Source organism: Arachis ipaensis, chromosome B7 (assembly GCF_059453495.1).
Source record: "Arachis ipaensis isolate K30076 ecotype BB chromosome B7, ASM5945349v1, whole genome shotgun sequence".
Classification (NCBI taxonomy): Eukaryota; Viridiplantae; Streptophyta; class Magnoliopsida; order Fabales; family Fabaceae; genus Arachis; species Arachis ipaensis.
The window spans coordinates 8,331,089-8,344,234 of NC_142442.1; the positions used below are offsets into that span (position 1 = coordinate 8,331,089).

Below are 13,146 nucleotides of genomic sequence, written 5' to 3' on the forward strand. Positions count from 1 at the left end.
GTTTTTCAGAAAGTGCAAACCAAGTCTTTTTTTTTTTTTTCTTACCAAATCCGTCATGACTTAACACTAGCATTTATATATGTTGAGTTTAATTAGAAAATAATAAACTCTATTTTGATGGTAACAAATATCATTTGGTTGGATTTAAAAGTCTAAAAAAAATATTTTTAGGTCAATTATTTGAAAGAACATAAATTTAATGTTTTTGTGTACTTCCATGTACTCCCATAATTTTATACATATGATGATTAATATTTTACTCAAACTTAAACAATTTAAATGTATGAAATTTAATCCAATTAAAAATTTGTCTGACAATCAAATAATTATTTAAAATTATTATTATATATAATATAATTTAATTATATTTATTTGAAATATATATAAATAATAACTTGATAACTAAGATATTTATTCATAATTCTAAATATTTTTATCAAAAATATTAATTTTTTAATTTATTTTTCTATTTTTTATTATTGGATGCTTCTAATCTGATTCCTCTTTCACAAGTTATTTGGAGATTGTGATACTTTAAATGTTGTTTATAAGAAAAATTTCAACTCTTATAATTACCAATGTGTTAATTTACATTCATGTGTATATATGTGATTGTTATATGTTCTCGATAAATTACATATATGCTTATTATATCAACAAACAATTCTCACTCGCATACTTAAACTTCATGTATTCGACAATAGAACGACTTATAGTGATCCACTTGTATCATCGTTGTGCTTTAGGACGGACTATTTCACTAGTTTAAATTTTAAAGTTTGGTTGAAGAGGAAACAATTTTTAAACCCCAAATTTTTTTTTTGTGACTAAACCCCAAATTAAGTAAATGAAGAGTATTACATAGGACATGGCATAATAATATTTCATCTCATACAATAGTATCTCACAGCAATATCCATTAATTAAACTCTTTTACATAGACAAAATTAACACAAAACTATAAGATAAAAAGGCCCTTAAAAAAGGCATCTAGTTAACGGTGACTTTTCCAACCATACCAGCTCCTTGGTGAGGGGAACAATAGAAAGAGTAGGTTCCTTTCTCACTCAAAGTAACGCTATAAACCTCACCAGGTGCATTGAGTAAGTCTTCTTCAGACATTGAGATTTTTGATGCGTCCACTCCGCTGGGAATCTCGTCCTCGTCGAACACAACATTGTGTGGGAAACCAGCATTGTTCTTGAATACGATCTTCTCCCCAGCAGCAATTGAAAAATCCTTTGGGATAAAAGCCAGAGACCCGTCATCACCACCGAGCAAGACCTCAATAGCCATGGCGTTGCTGGCTAGCACTGCGCTGGCAGCGGTGGCCACAACAGCTACTCCAACGTCCTTGAGCGATGCCTTCACGCTGACCCTTGGAAACTGGGCTGCTGACACCTTAACTCCGGTGCTAACTTTGGTGGTGGCATTTGTTGCAGTTGCCTTTAGTCCCGTGAATGATGGAATGGTAACGGCTGCGGAGTTAGTGACGGTGGCCATGTTTGAAGATTAAACTTATCTGCCTCTGGTAAATTATAAGTGAATAAAATGAGAGACACGGAAGGAGAGTGATTCTTTATACTTTATAGCATTGAGGATTGGACGGAGGTTTAGATTGATGTTTGTGTGGTTGAGATGCGCTGAAGAATGAGTGATATACATAGAGAGTGGGTGTAGTCGATAAGGATTCTGAGCTCTAGTGTCTTGTGTTATCTTATGAGGATTCTTGTTATTGGTCAGATGGAATGTTATCCTATGACGTGGATTAGATTTTTTTCAAATTTTATGGTGAGGTTGAGGTACAATCTTTAGAGGAGAATGTAGAGAGTACAAGTATCAAGTTAAAAATAAATTAAAATAATAAATTTTAATTAGATAAATGGAAGAATTTTGATTGTTTAAACACCATTGTTTCTTCTCATCCAATTAAACATTTTTAAATGTTAATTTGCTTGAGAACTTAAAAAATACAAGAATGAAAATTGCGTATTTGAGTACTCAAAATCAATAGGAGATATATCTATTGTATTCATTGTTTGATAGTCTTTTACTTAACAAAAGCATTATTTGTTGGTTTTTGTAATGTTCCTAGACAATAATAATTATAGATTCATCAAATACTTTTTATGTACTCTCATCTATTCCTATAATTTTATGCACACGATGATATATAAAAAATAATTATCTAACAACTTAAGAGTATAAAATATAATTCAATTATATTAAATAATTATTTAAGATTATAATTATATATAATGTAATTTAATTATATTTATTTATAATATGTATGAATACTAACTTGGTAACGTTTATTTATGATTCTAAATATTTTTGTAAAAAATATTAATTTCTTAATTTATTTTTATATTTTAGATTTTTAAAGATATTTATCTTTAAATTTATATCTTCTATTTAATTTTTAAATATATTCATTATAGGAGTATTTTTGCATATATACTCTTTTGGTACTATTATAAGAATAAGAAACATTATTCAATTATGAAAATCTGATGAAGCTTGTTGCTGTTAGACGAATAGGCCGACTTTTCTTTTAATTTTTTGTTTCTGCTCTTAGGTTTAATTCTACCTTCAAATAATGGCCTTGCTATCATTGTTGATGCCTCTATATTTTACAAGTCATTTTTTGGAGTAAGATCTTAAACTTTAGATATGCAAAGAGAAAAAGATTTGATAAATTCTACATTCATTGGCAGGTTGTAGCAATAATCAAATCAACCTTTTTTAGCCATTATGGAAGGAGAGTCCTATGGTTTCTTTAAACCAAATAGAGGTATTCGATAAGAAAATCTTCTATCTTCTTTTTTTTTTTTGTGCAGAAAGTCTCTTCTTCTTGCTATACAAGGCAGAACAAAACAGACTAATCCAGATCTTCAAATACATAGACGATGCCCAAGGTCAACCACCTCCTCTTTACTGACGATTCTATTTTATTCTGTAAGGCTAATCTTGAAGCATGTTCAAACATCCTGCATGTATTGAATTCTTATGAAAGCATTGGCCAGAGAACAAATCTTAATAAATCTGCTATATTCTTTAGCCACAATACTCTCTCCACTACTCGTATACTACTGGCTAACTCTATGAATATTAATCATATTGGGGCTTAGGATAGATACCTTGGTATGCCTTCTACCGTCTCTATATCGAAAAAGGCTTCTTTTAGTATGATCAAAGAGAAGGTTTGGAAAAGAATCCAATGGTGGAAGCGCAATCTTCTATCGTCAGGTGGTAGACAGGTATTGCTTAAGGTAGTGGGAGAAGCTATTCCTATTTATACATTATCTTGCTTCAAGTTGCCTAATGGTTTAATTTCAAAAATTCACTCTCTACTTTTTCAGTTCTGGTGGGGACAAAAAGGTTCTGAAAGGTGAATGGTTTGGATTAGCTGGGACACTATGACTCGCCCATGAAAAGAAGGAGGCCTTGGATTTAAAGATCTCAGAATCCAAAATCTAATGCTTTTAGGCAAACAATTTTGGCGACTCATAACACAGCCTACTTCTCTATTATCTAAAATCCTAAGAGGTAAATACTTTAGCAATGGTAATGCTATAACGGCAGAAATTGGAGTCTTACCTTCTTGGGGATGGAGGAGCATACTGGAAGACCGAAAGATTGTTCAAAAAGGTCTTAATTGGGCTGTGGGTACTTGAGAGAATATCCGAACTTTTGAGGATCCTTGGCTGCCTCTTTCGTATCCTTTAATGATCTCTGACATGCCAAACAGACAGTCTATTTATGAGTTGGTTCCAAGAGTTAAAGATCTAATTACTAAAGGCGGGAATTGGAATCAGAACTTCATTCAAGAATTATTTTCCCAAGACATTGCAGACAGGATTTCGTCAATTAAAATTCAGTAGAGTAAGGACAAATTGCAATGGGATTTGAACAAATCCAAGCAATATGATACAGTTTCAGATTACAAAATTGGCTATTTATTTTACCATCCACCTCTGGAGCTTTACCCTAATTATGTACAGCAGAAAAAACCGTGAATTGATCTATGAAAATTGAACTTGCCTCACAAAATTAAGCTATTTATCTAGAAATCCCTCTATGGCCGGCTTCCGATGCTTGCTCTGATTCATCACCGCATCCCATCTATATCGCCAATATGCCCCTGCTGTCATGAAGCAATAGAAAAAATCAGTCATTTTCTGATTGATTGCTCTAAAATTAAAGAAGTATGGTCTCAGAGTTATCTTCTTGACTGTCTTCGCCCTCAGAGTCCTAACGACTTTTGGACAGAGTGGACTACATCAACAAAGATGCTTAACCCGTTGAAGAATGCTGACCGTAATCCTCAATTGCTTGCCATCATTTGCTGGAACTGCTGGAAAGCTCGCAACCAATTAATTTTTGAAGGTTCTACTTCAATGCCGTCTGCCATTCTAGCAAGCTCTGTCACGTTGCTCCCTGAAATCCAAAGAACTCCCAGTTTAGATCGTCATCTCCATGATGCAAACTCTTAGTTTCATTCAATTTGATCTATCATTCTTTCTTCTTTAAGATTTTTCTTCGTTTTTCGACCATGCACTGCTGGATGAATACCTTCAGTGTATTATTTCGAAAAATCTCCATCTTTTATTATGTTGTCCTGCTTTTAAATATCTTTGTATTTTATTTTTCAATAATTAATGAAATATAATCTATTATCTTTGAAAAAAAAATCAACCTTTTTTTCTCCCTAGCTATGTCAACAAATTAAAATTATTAGTCACGTGACTAATAATATATCACTGGCAATACTGACAAATTATTATTATTACCTTCAAACATAATTATATAAACATTGTTCACTTAGATGTTGGATCATTCTATTATTTCTTTGTTCATATGATTTACCATTATAAGAAAAATATTGAATACCATTAGATTTAGCATTGGACGTTAGCAACGAATTTACCGGCAAATTTATCGACAAATTTGATAATAAATTCGTCAGATAAAAAGATTACTGTCAGATTCAGTTTTCTAACAGTAAATTTGACGATAATAATTAAAGAAAAAAAAAAGAAAAAATAGCGCGATCATTACCGTCGGACCGCAAACTCTCCCCCTCCCCCTCATTTTTGAACTTCTCTCTTAGTTTCTCCTCTCTCTCTCCCACAAACCACCGCAACTCCTCCACCAGTGTCCTTTTTTCTGTGAGGCATCTACGTTCGAATCCTACTGAGAAGTCTCTTAGAGATTAAAAATTGCTGAAAAAAGAACAAGATGTTTCTTTTGTTTTTTCCAGACGATCAGAAAGTAAGAAATGGTTAATATATTCAAGATAATTATGTATTTACAAAATACTATCTCAATTTGTAACTACCCAACTTCCAGTACATCATAATCGTACCAAAAGTAAGGCATTACTAACTCGTTTTCCTTATTAACTATTTAGTATTGAGCCTTTAGTTCAATGTCGCGTTTCAATTTTTAAGAAAATGCCTGCAAATTTTGTTTTTATTAATTAAAATCATATATCAAAGATCACCAAGTAACAGTAATCACATAATTACTACTAATAATAAATGCTATACAAATAAATTCAATATAAAACTCGAATACAATACCTATCCCTTTAGATAAAATAAAATCCTAATCAATAAAGATGAGAGAATTTTATGAAAACAACTTAATTTATAAACAATTCCAACTATTCATCTGTGGCTTCATACTGAGTCTTCGAACCTGTGTCACTGAAAGGATGGAAGATTTTGGGGTGAGAATAAACCACACGTTCTTATTAGGGAGTAGGAATGCCGTAAAAGTAATAAAATAAAATACAAATAATTAACTTTACTCAATAAAACTATCTTTTATTAAGTACCTGAAAATATTTTTAGTTTTATTTTAGATAATTAATTACTTTTCTTTAAATTTCTAAACTCAAAATAGATTTTAATTACAAAATTAGTCATATTAACCATCTTTCAACCACAATCATTTCTCAACCACAACATTTCACCTCAATACATTCGTGAACCGATAGCACAAGTAAGAGTCCAAACCAACACACAAAGAAGTCAAACAGCACAATCACAGAGAAGTAATACAAGCAAACACAACCAAATACAAATGTACAAACAACATGATGCATGTCTATCGCTAACGTAGGTAACGAGCTCATTTGTCGTTTTCGACCCGCACCCGACACAATCCAACTCGCAAGTCGGTTAAGGCATTCCAACGACATAACCTCTACAAGTTTCCACTTCTTGCGGTCGCTGATTTTCCAGTTGAAGTATGTCGAACATGATATCTGCAAGTACTTACAGGCGCTAATTCTCCAGCTAAAGCATGTGACCCATGTTCCTAGAAGCCATTCCACATTTACGGGCATCCGTACACAGTCATTCATATATAAAGCACACGACTTAACATTTTCTCATTGGCACCATAACTATTTATTTTTCATCACCCTCTCGTGACCTTTTAATCATTTCATAATCACACATGTTGTGTTCTCTTTTCTCTTTCTTTCTTTTCCTTAACAAACTGAACTCATATCATAACTTAAAACAAAATATCTTTTCAAAATATTGAATTTAAAACATTATACATTTCTTAATAAATCAAATTGAAAACAAGACTCTTTATGTAATAAATCAAAATTCAATGACATTCTTAAATCGAATTTTCTTTTAAATAACACTTTAAACAAGGTCTTGGAGTTTTATAAAAATTTTGACAGTATTTTCTCTAAAATTCGAACTATGCCACCCTTCCAGGGTCCCCACCAAACCATTCTCAATTCTCAAAAATCACTGATAAATCCAACAAACCATATCCATTATCAAAACATTTATAAATATGAAAGCTAACCAAGTTCCATATCAAAATCATTTTCAACTCTCTATTCATTACCAATAAAGTAAACCAACGTTTTCTCAAACTCTTTCCAACGGTTTTAAACCCAAGTCATTCCTTGCTTTAGAAGTATAAATCAAACTTTTCAATATTAAACCCTTTTCTCGATATGTGTAAATATGTAAACTAAAGCTTTTTCCAACATAGAATCACTTCTCAAAATAAGCTTATAAATCGGATTTTCAAAACAAGATCACTTTTTCATATGTTTTTATAAGAACTCGGACAGAACCTCCTCTTAAAATTCGTCTTCACCACCCTTACGGGCTCCCTCACTTTTATAATTTCTCAAATCAACAACCCAACCAAGACATTGACATAACCAGAGTTTCTAGCATCAATCACAGCCTCAATTCAAACTCAATTCATAAAACTCAATTCATATTTCCAATTCAACAAGCAATACTAAATCTATCACCATTCACAACCACAACTCAACAAATATTCGTTATAACCAGCTAATAATCAGAACTTTCAGCATTCCTAAACAATCAAGAAATCAAACACATATTCATCAAATTCAGTCACTGGTGCACGAAATTGTGATACACAATGGCGCCAACAACTTGGTACGCACAATTGTAATCTCAACTCTTTTTCACAACTTCGCACAACTAACCAGCAAGTGCACTGGGTCGTCCAAGTAATAAACCTTACGTGAGTAAGGGTCGATCCCACAGAGATTGTCGGCTTGAAGCAAGCTATGGTCACCTTGTAAATCTCAGTCAGGCGGATTAAAATGGTTATGGAGTTTTGATAAGTGAAAAGATAAATAAAACATAAAGTAAAGATAGAGATACTTATGTAATTCATTAGTGAGAATTTCAGATAAGTGCATGGAGATGCATTGTTCTTTCTGAATCTCTGCTTTCCTACTGCCTTTATCCAATCCTTCATACTCCTTTCCATGGCAAGCTGTATGTTGGGCATCACCGTTGTCAATGGCTACTTCCCGTCCTCTCAGTGAAAATGGTCCAAATGTGCTGTCACCGCACGGCTAATCATCTGTCAGTTCTCGATCATGTTGGAATAGAATCAAGTGATCCTTTTGTGTTTGTAACTACGCCCAACACTCGCGAGTTTGAAGCTCGTCACAGTCATCCCATCTCAGATCCTACTCGAAATACCACAAACAATGTTTAGACTTTCCGGATCTCAAGAATGATGCCAATGGATTCTATCTTATACCATGAAGACTCTGATCTCACGGAATGGAAGGCTCGGTTGTCAGGCAAGGCAACCATGCGTCGTGAACCAGGAATCCAAGAGATACACACTCTAGCTTTCGCAGGTAGAACTGAAGTGTTTGTTAGGCACGCATTCATAAGTGAGAATGGTGATGAGTGTCACGGATAATCACATTCATCAGGTTGAAGTGCAAATGAATATCTTAGAATAAGAATAATCATGAATTGAATAGAAGAACAATAGTACTTTGCATTAATACTCAAGGAACAGCAGAGCTCCACACCTTAATCTATGGTGTGTAGAAACTCCACCGTTGAAAATACATAAGAATAAGGTCTAGGCATGGCCAAATGGCCAGCCTCTCCAAATAGCATGCGAATTCGAAAATAGGGAAAAAGACCCCTAGTACAATAGTAAAAAGTCCTATTTATAATGAAACTAGTTACTAGGGTTTACAGAAATAAGTAAGTGATGCAGAAATCCACTTCCGGGCCCACTTGGTGTGTGCTTGGGCTGAGCATTGAAGCTTTCACGTGTAGAGGTCTTCCTTGGAGTTAAACACCAGCTTTGGCGCTAGTTTGGGCGTTTAACTCCAACTTTTATGCCAGTTCTGGCATTTTGACGCCAGAAAAGGGTAGAGGGCTGGCGTTTTGACGCCATTTTACATCGTCAAAACTCGCGCAAAGTATAGACTATTATATATTGTTGGAAAGCCCTAGATGTCTACTTTCCAATGCAATTGAGAGCGCGCCATTTGGAGTTCTGTAGCTCCAGAATATCTACTTCGAGTGCAGGGAGGTCAGAATCCAACAGCATCTGCAGTCCTTTGTCAGCCTCTGAATCAGATTTTTGCTCAGGTCCCTCAATTTCTGCCAGAAAATACCTGAAATCACAAAAAAATACATAAACTCATAGTAAAGTCCAGAAATGTGAATTTTGCTTAAAAATATGCTAAAAACTAACTAAATCATACTAAAAACTATGTAAAAATAATGTCAAAAAGCGTATAAATTATCCGCTCATCACAACACCAAACTTAATTTGTTGCTTGTCCCCAAGCAACTGAAAAGAAAATAGGATAAAAAGAAGAGAATATACAATGAATCCCACAGTATTAATGAAACTTAGTTCTAATTAGATGAGCAGGGCTTGTAGCTTTTTGCTTCTGAACAGTTTTGGCATCTCACTTTTTTCTTTGAAATTTAGAATGATTGGCATCTATAGGAACTTAGAATTTTAGATAGTGTTATTGATTCTCCTAGTTCAATATGTTGATTCTTGAACATAGCTACTTTATGAGTCTTGGCCGTGACCCTAAGCACTTTATTTTCCAGTATTACCACCGGATACATAAATGCCATAGACACATAACTGGGTGAACCTTTTCAGATTGTGACTCAGCTTTGCTAAAGTCCCCAGTTAGAGGTGTCCAGAGTTCTTGAGCACACTATTTTTTCTTTGGATCACGACTTTAACCACTCAGTCTCAAGCTTTTCACTTGGACCTGCATGCCACAAGCACATGGTTAGGGACAGCTTGATTTAGCCGCTTAGGCCTGGATTTTATTTTCTTGGGCCCTCCTATCCATTAATGCTCAAAGCCTTGGATCCTTTTTACCCTTGCCTTTTGGTTTAAAGGGCTATTGGCTTTTTCTGCTTGCTTTTTCTTTCTCTTTTTTTTTTTGCCATTTTTTTTTCACTGCTTTTTCTTGCTTCAAAAATCAATTTCATGATTTTTCAGATTATCAATAACATTTCTCTTTGTTCATCATTCTTTTAAGAGCCAACAACTTTAACATTCATAAACAACAAGATAAAAAATATGCACTGTTCAAGCATTCATTCAGAGAACAAAAAGTATTGCCACCACATCAAAATAATTAAACTAGTTTCAAGATAAAATTTGAAATCCAAGTACTTCTTGTTCTTTTGTAATTAAGCACATTTTTCATTAAAGAGAGGTGAAGGATTCATGGAATTATTCATAGCTTTAAGACATAGACACTAGACACTAATGATCATGTAGTGAAGACACAAACATAGATAGAACATACAGCATAAAAACCGAAAATAGAAAAATAAATAGACAAGGAGATTAAGGAATGAGTCCATCTTAGTGAGGGTTGCGTCTTCCTCTTGAAGATCCAATGGTGCTCTTGAGCTCCTCTATGTCTCTTCCTTGCCTTTGTTGCTCCATCCCTAGTGATTTTGGTGCTCCTATCCTTAGTTACTTCCAATAGTTGTGTGGAGGAAAATGTATCCCTTGAGGCATCTCAGGGATTTCTTGATGAGGGAATTCCCCATGCTCTTGTTGAAGTCCATGAGTGGGCTCTCTTGTTGTGCAGTCAAATGCTCTACTACTGAGCTATGGACCCTTGAGATGAATCTCTCCATCTCCCATGACTCAGAGGTGGAGGTAGTTGCCTTCCCTTTCCTCTTTCTGGAGGTTTCTCTGGCCTTAGGTGCCATAAATGGTTATGAAAAAATAAAAAGTAATGCTTTTACCACACCAAACTTAAAATATTTGCTCGTCTTTTAGCAAAAAATGAAAGAAAGATGTAGAAGAAGAAGAAAATGGAGGAGATGGAAGGTGTTGTGTTTCGGCCAAGGGGAGGGGAAAGTGTGTATGATGTGTGAAAATGAAGGAGTGGAGACGGGTATTTATAGAAAAAGGGAAGGAGAGTGGCCGAAAGGTTTGGGTGGGTTTGGGAGGGAAATGGTTTTGAATTTTGAAGGTGGGTGGGGAGTTTTTGGGGAAGAGTGTTGTAGAAAGGTGTGAAGAGGAGAGAGAGTAAATTGAGGTTGGTGGGAATCCTGTGGGGTCTACAGATCCTGAGGGGTCAAAGAATTCTCGTCCTTGCTCCAATTGGGCATACAAAACTCCTTAGAGTGCAATCCTGGCGTTTAAACGCCAGTCTGCTGCCCTGTTCTGGTGTTTAAACGCCAGAAGGCATTTAAACACCACACTGCTGCGTGTTTTTGGCATTTAACGCCAGATTGTTGCCCTGTTTTGGCGTTTAAACGCTAGTCTGGTGCCCTATTCTAGCGTTTAAACACCCAGAAAGGTGCCAGATTGGGCGTTTAAATGCCCATTTTACTACCCATACTGGCGTTTAAATGCCAGTAAGTCCTTCCTCCAGGGTGTGCTGTTTTCAATGTTGTTTTTTATTTTTTCTTTATTTTTGTAATTGTCTTTGTGACTTCACATGATCATCAACCTAAAAGAAAACAAAATAATATAGATAAAATTAAAATAAAATTGGGTTGCCTCCCAATAAACGCTTCTTTAATGTCAATAGCTTGACAGTGAGCTCTCATGGAGTCTCACAGATGATCAGAGTATGGTTGAGATCTCTCAACACCAAACTTAGAGTTTGGTTGTGGCCTCCCAACACCAAACTTAGAGTTTGAATGTGGGGGCTCTGTTTGACTCTGTATTGGGAGAAGCTCTTCATGCTTACTCTCCATGGTTACAGATAGAGAACCTTGAGTCTTTACTACAAGGCATTCTTCATTCACATGAAGGATCAACTCTCCTTTGTCAACATCAATTACAGCTCTTGCTGTGGCTAGGAAGGGTATTCCAAGGATGATGGATTCATCCTCATCCCTTCTAGTGTCTAGGATTATGAAATCAGCAGGGAAGTAAAGGCCTTCAACCTTCACTAGCACGTCCTCTACTAGTCCATAAGCCTTTTTCATAGATTTATCTGCCATCTCCAATGAGAATTTGGCAGCCTGTACCTCATAGATTCCCATTCTCTCCATTACAGAGAGGGGCATCATGTTTATCCCTGACCCCAGGTCACACATAGCTTTTTCAAAGGTCATAGTGCCTATGGTACAAGGTATTAAGAATTTTCCAGGATCCTATTTCTTTTGAGGTAAATTTTGCTGAACCAATGTATTCAGTTCATTGGTGAGCAAGAGAGACTCTTCCTCCCAAGTCTCATTACCAAATAGCTTGGCATTTAGCTTCATGATTGCTCCTAAATATTGAGCATTCAACAATGTCTTCATCCTCTTCAGAAGATGAATAGTCATCAGAGCTCATGAATGGTAAAAGGAGGTCCAAAAGAATCTCTATGGTCTCTGTATGAGCCTCAGATTCCTTTGGTTCCTCATTAGGGGATTCCGTACTGACCATTGGACGTTTCCTGAGGTCTTTCTCATTGGGATTCACGTCCTCCTCCTCCTCTAAGGTTTCGGCCATGTTGATTATATCAATGGCCTTGCACTCTTCTTTGGGATTCTCTTCTGTATTGCTTGGGAGAGTGCTAGGAGGAGTTTCAGTAACCCTTTTACTCAGCTGGCCCACTTGTGCCACTAAATTTTTAATGGAAGATCTTGTTTCAGTCATGAAACTAAGTGTGGCCTTAGATAGATCAGAGACTATGTTTGCTAAGCTAGAAGGATTCTGCTCAGAATGCTCTGTCTGTTGCTGAGATAATTATGGGAAAGGTTTGCTATTGCTAAACCTGTTTCTTTCACCATTGTTATTATTGAAGCTTTGCTTCTGTTGATCCTTCCATGAAAAAGTTGGATGATTTTTCCATGAAGGATTATAGGTGTTGCCAAAGGCTTCACCCATGTAATTCACCTCTACCATTGCAGGGTTCTCAGGATCATAAGCTTCTTCTTCAGAAGATGCTTCTTTAGTACTGTTGGATGCATTTTGCAATCCATTCAGACTCTGAGAGATCATATTAACTTGTTGGGTCAATATTTTGTTCCGAGCTAGTATGGCATTCAGAGCATCAATTTCAAGAACTCCTCTCTTTTGAGGCATCCCATTACTCACAGGATTCCTCTCAGAGATATACATGAACTGGTTATTTGTAACTATTTCAATAATTTCCTGAGCTTCTGCAGGCTTTTTCTTTAGGTGAATGGATCCACCTGCAGAGTGGTCTAGTGACATCTTGGAAAATTCAGACAGACCATCATAGAATATATCTAATGTGGTCCATTCTGAAAGCATGTCAGAAGGACACTTTTTGGTCAGCTGCTTGTATCTTTTCCAAGCTTCATAGAGGGACTCGCCATCTTTTCGTCTGAAGGTCTGAACATCTACTCT

At 35.5% G+C, this 13,146-nt stretch overlaps 1 protein-coding gene across 1 annotated transcript; it reads right to left on the reverse strand.

The window, feature by feature from the left end:
- Nucleotides 1–862: 862 nt before the first annotated feature.
- On the reverse strand, nt 863–1,682 carry LOC107609311 (plastocyanin). The gene has a single exon (XM_016311222.3). The coding sequence runs from the start codon at nt 1,501–1,503 to the stop codon at nt 991–993; it is 513 nt and encodes a 170-aa protein (XP_016166708.1). The 5' UTR covers nt 1,504–1,682; the 3' UTR covers nt 863–990.
- Between the last annotated feature and the right edge of the window lie 11,464 nt (nt 1,683–13,146).

Bases quoted from the DNA above. Each gene is read 5' to 3' on its own strand.
- LOC107609311 (XM_016311222.3), bottom strand. From the start codon at position 1,503: ATGGCCACCGTCACTAACTCCGCAGCCGTTACCATTCCATCATTCACG.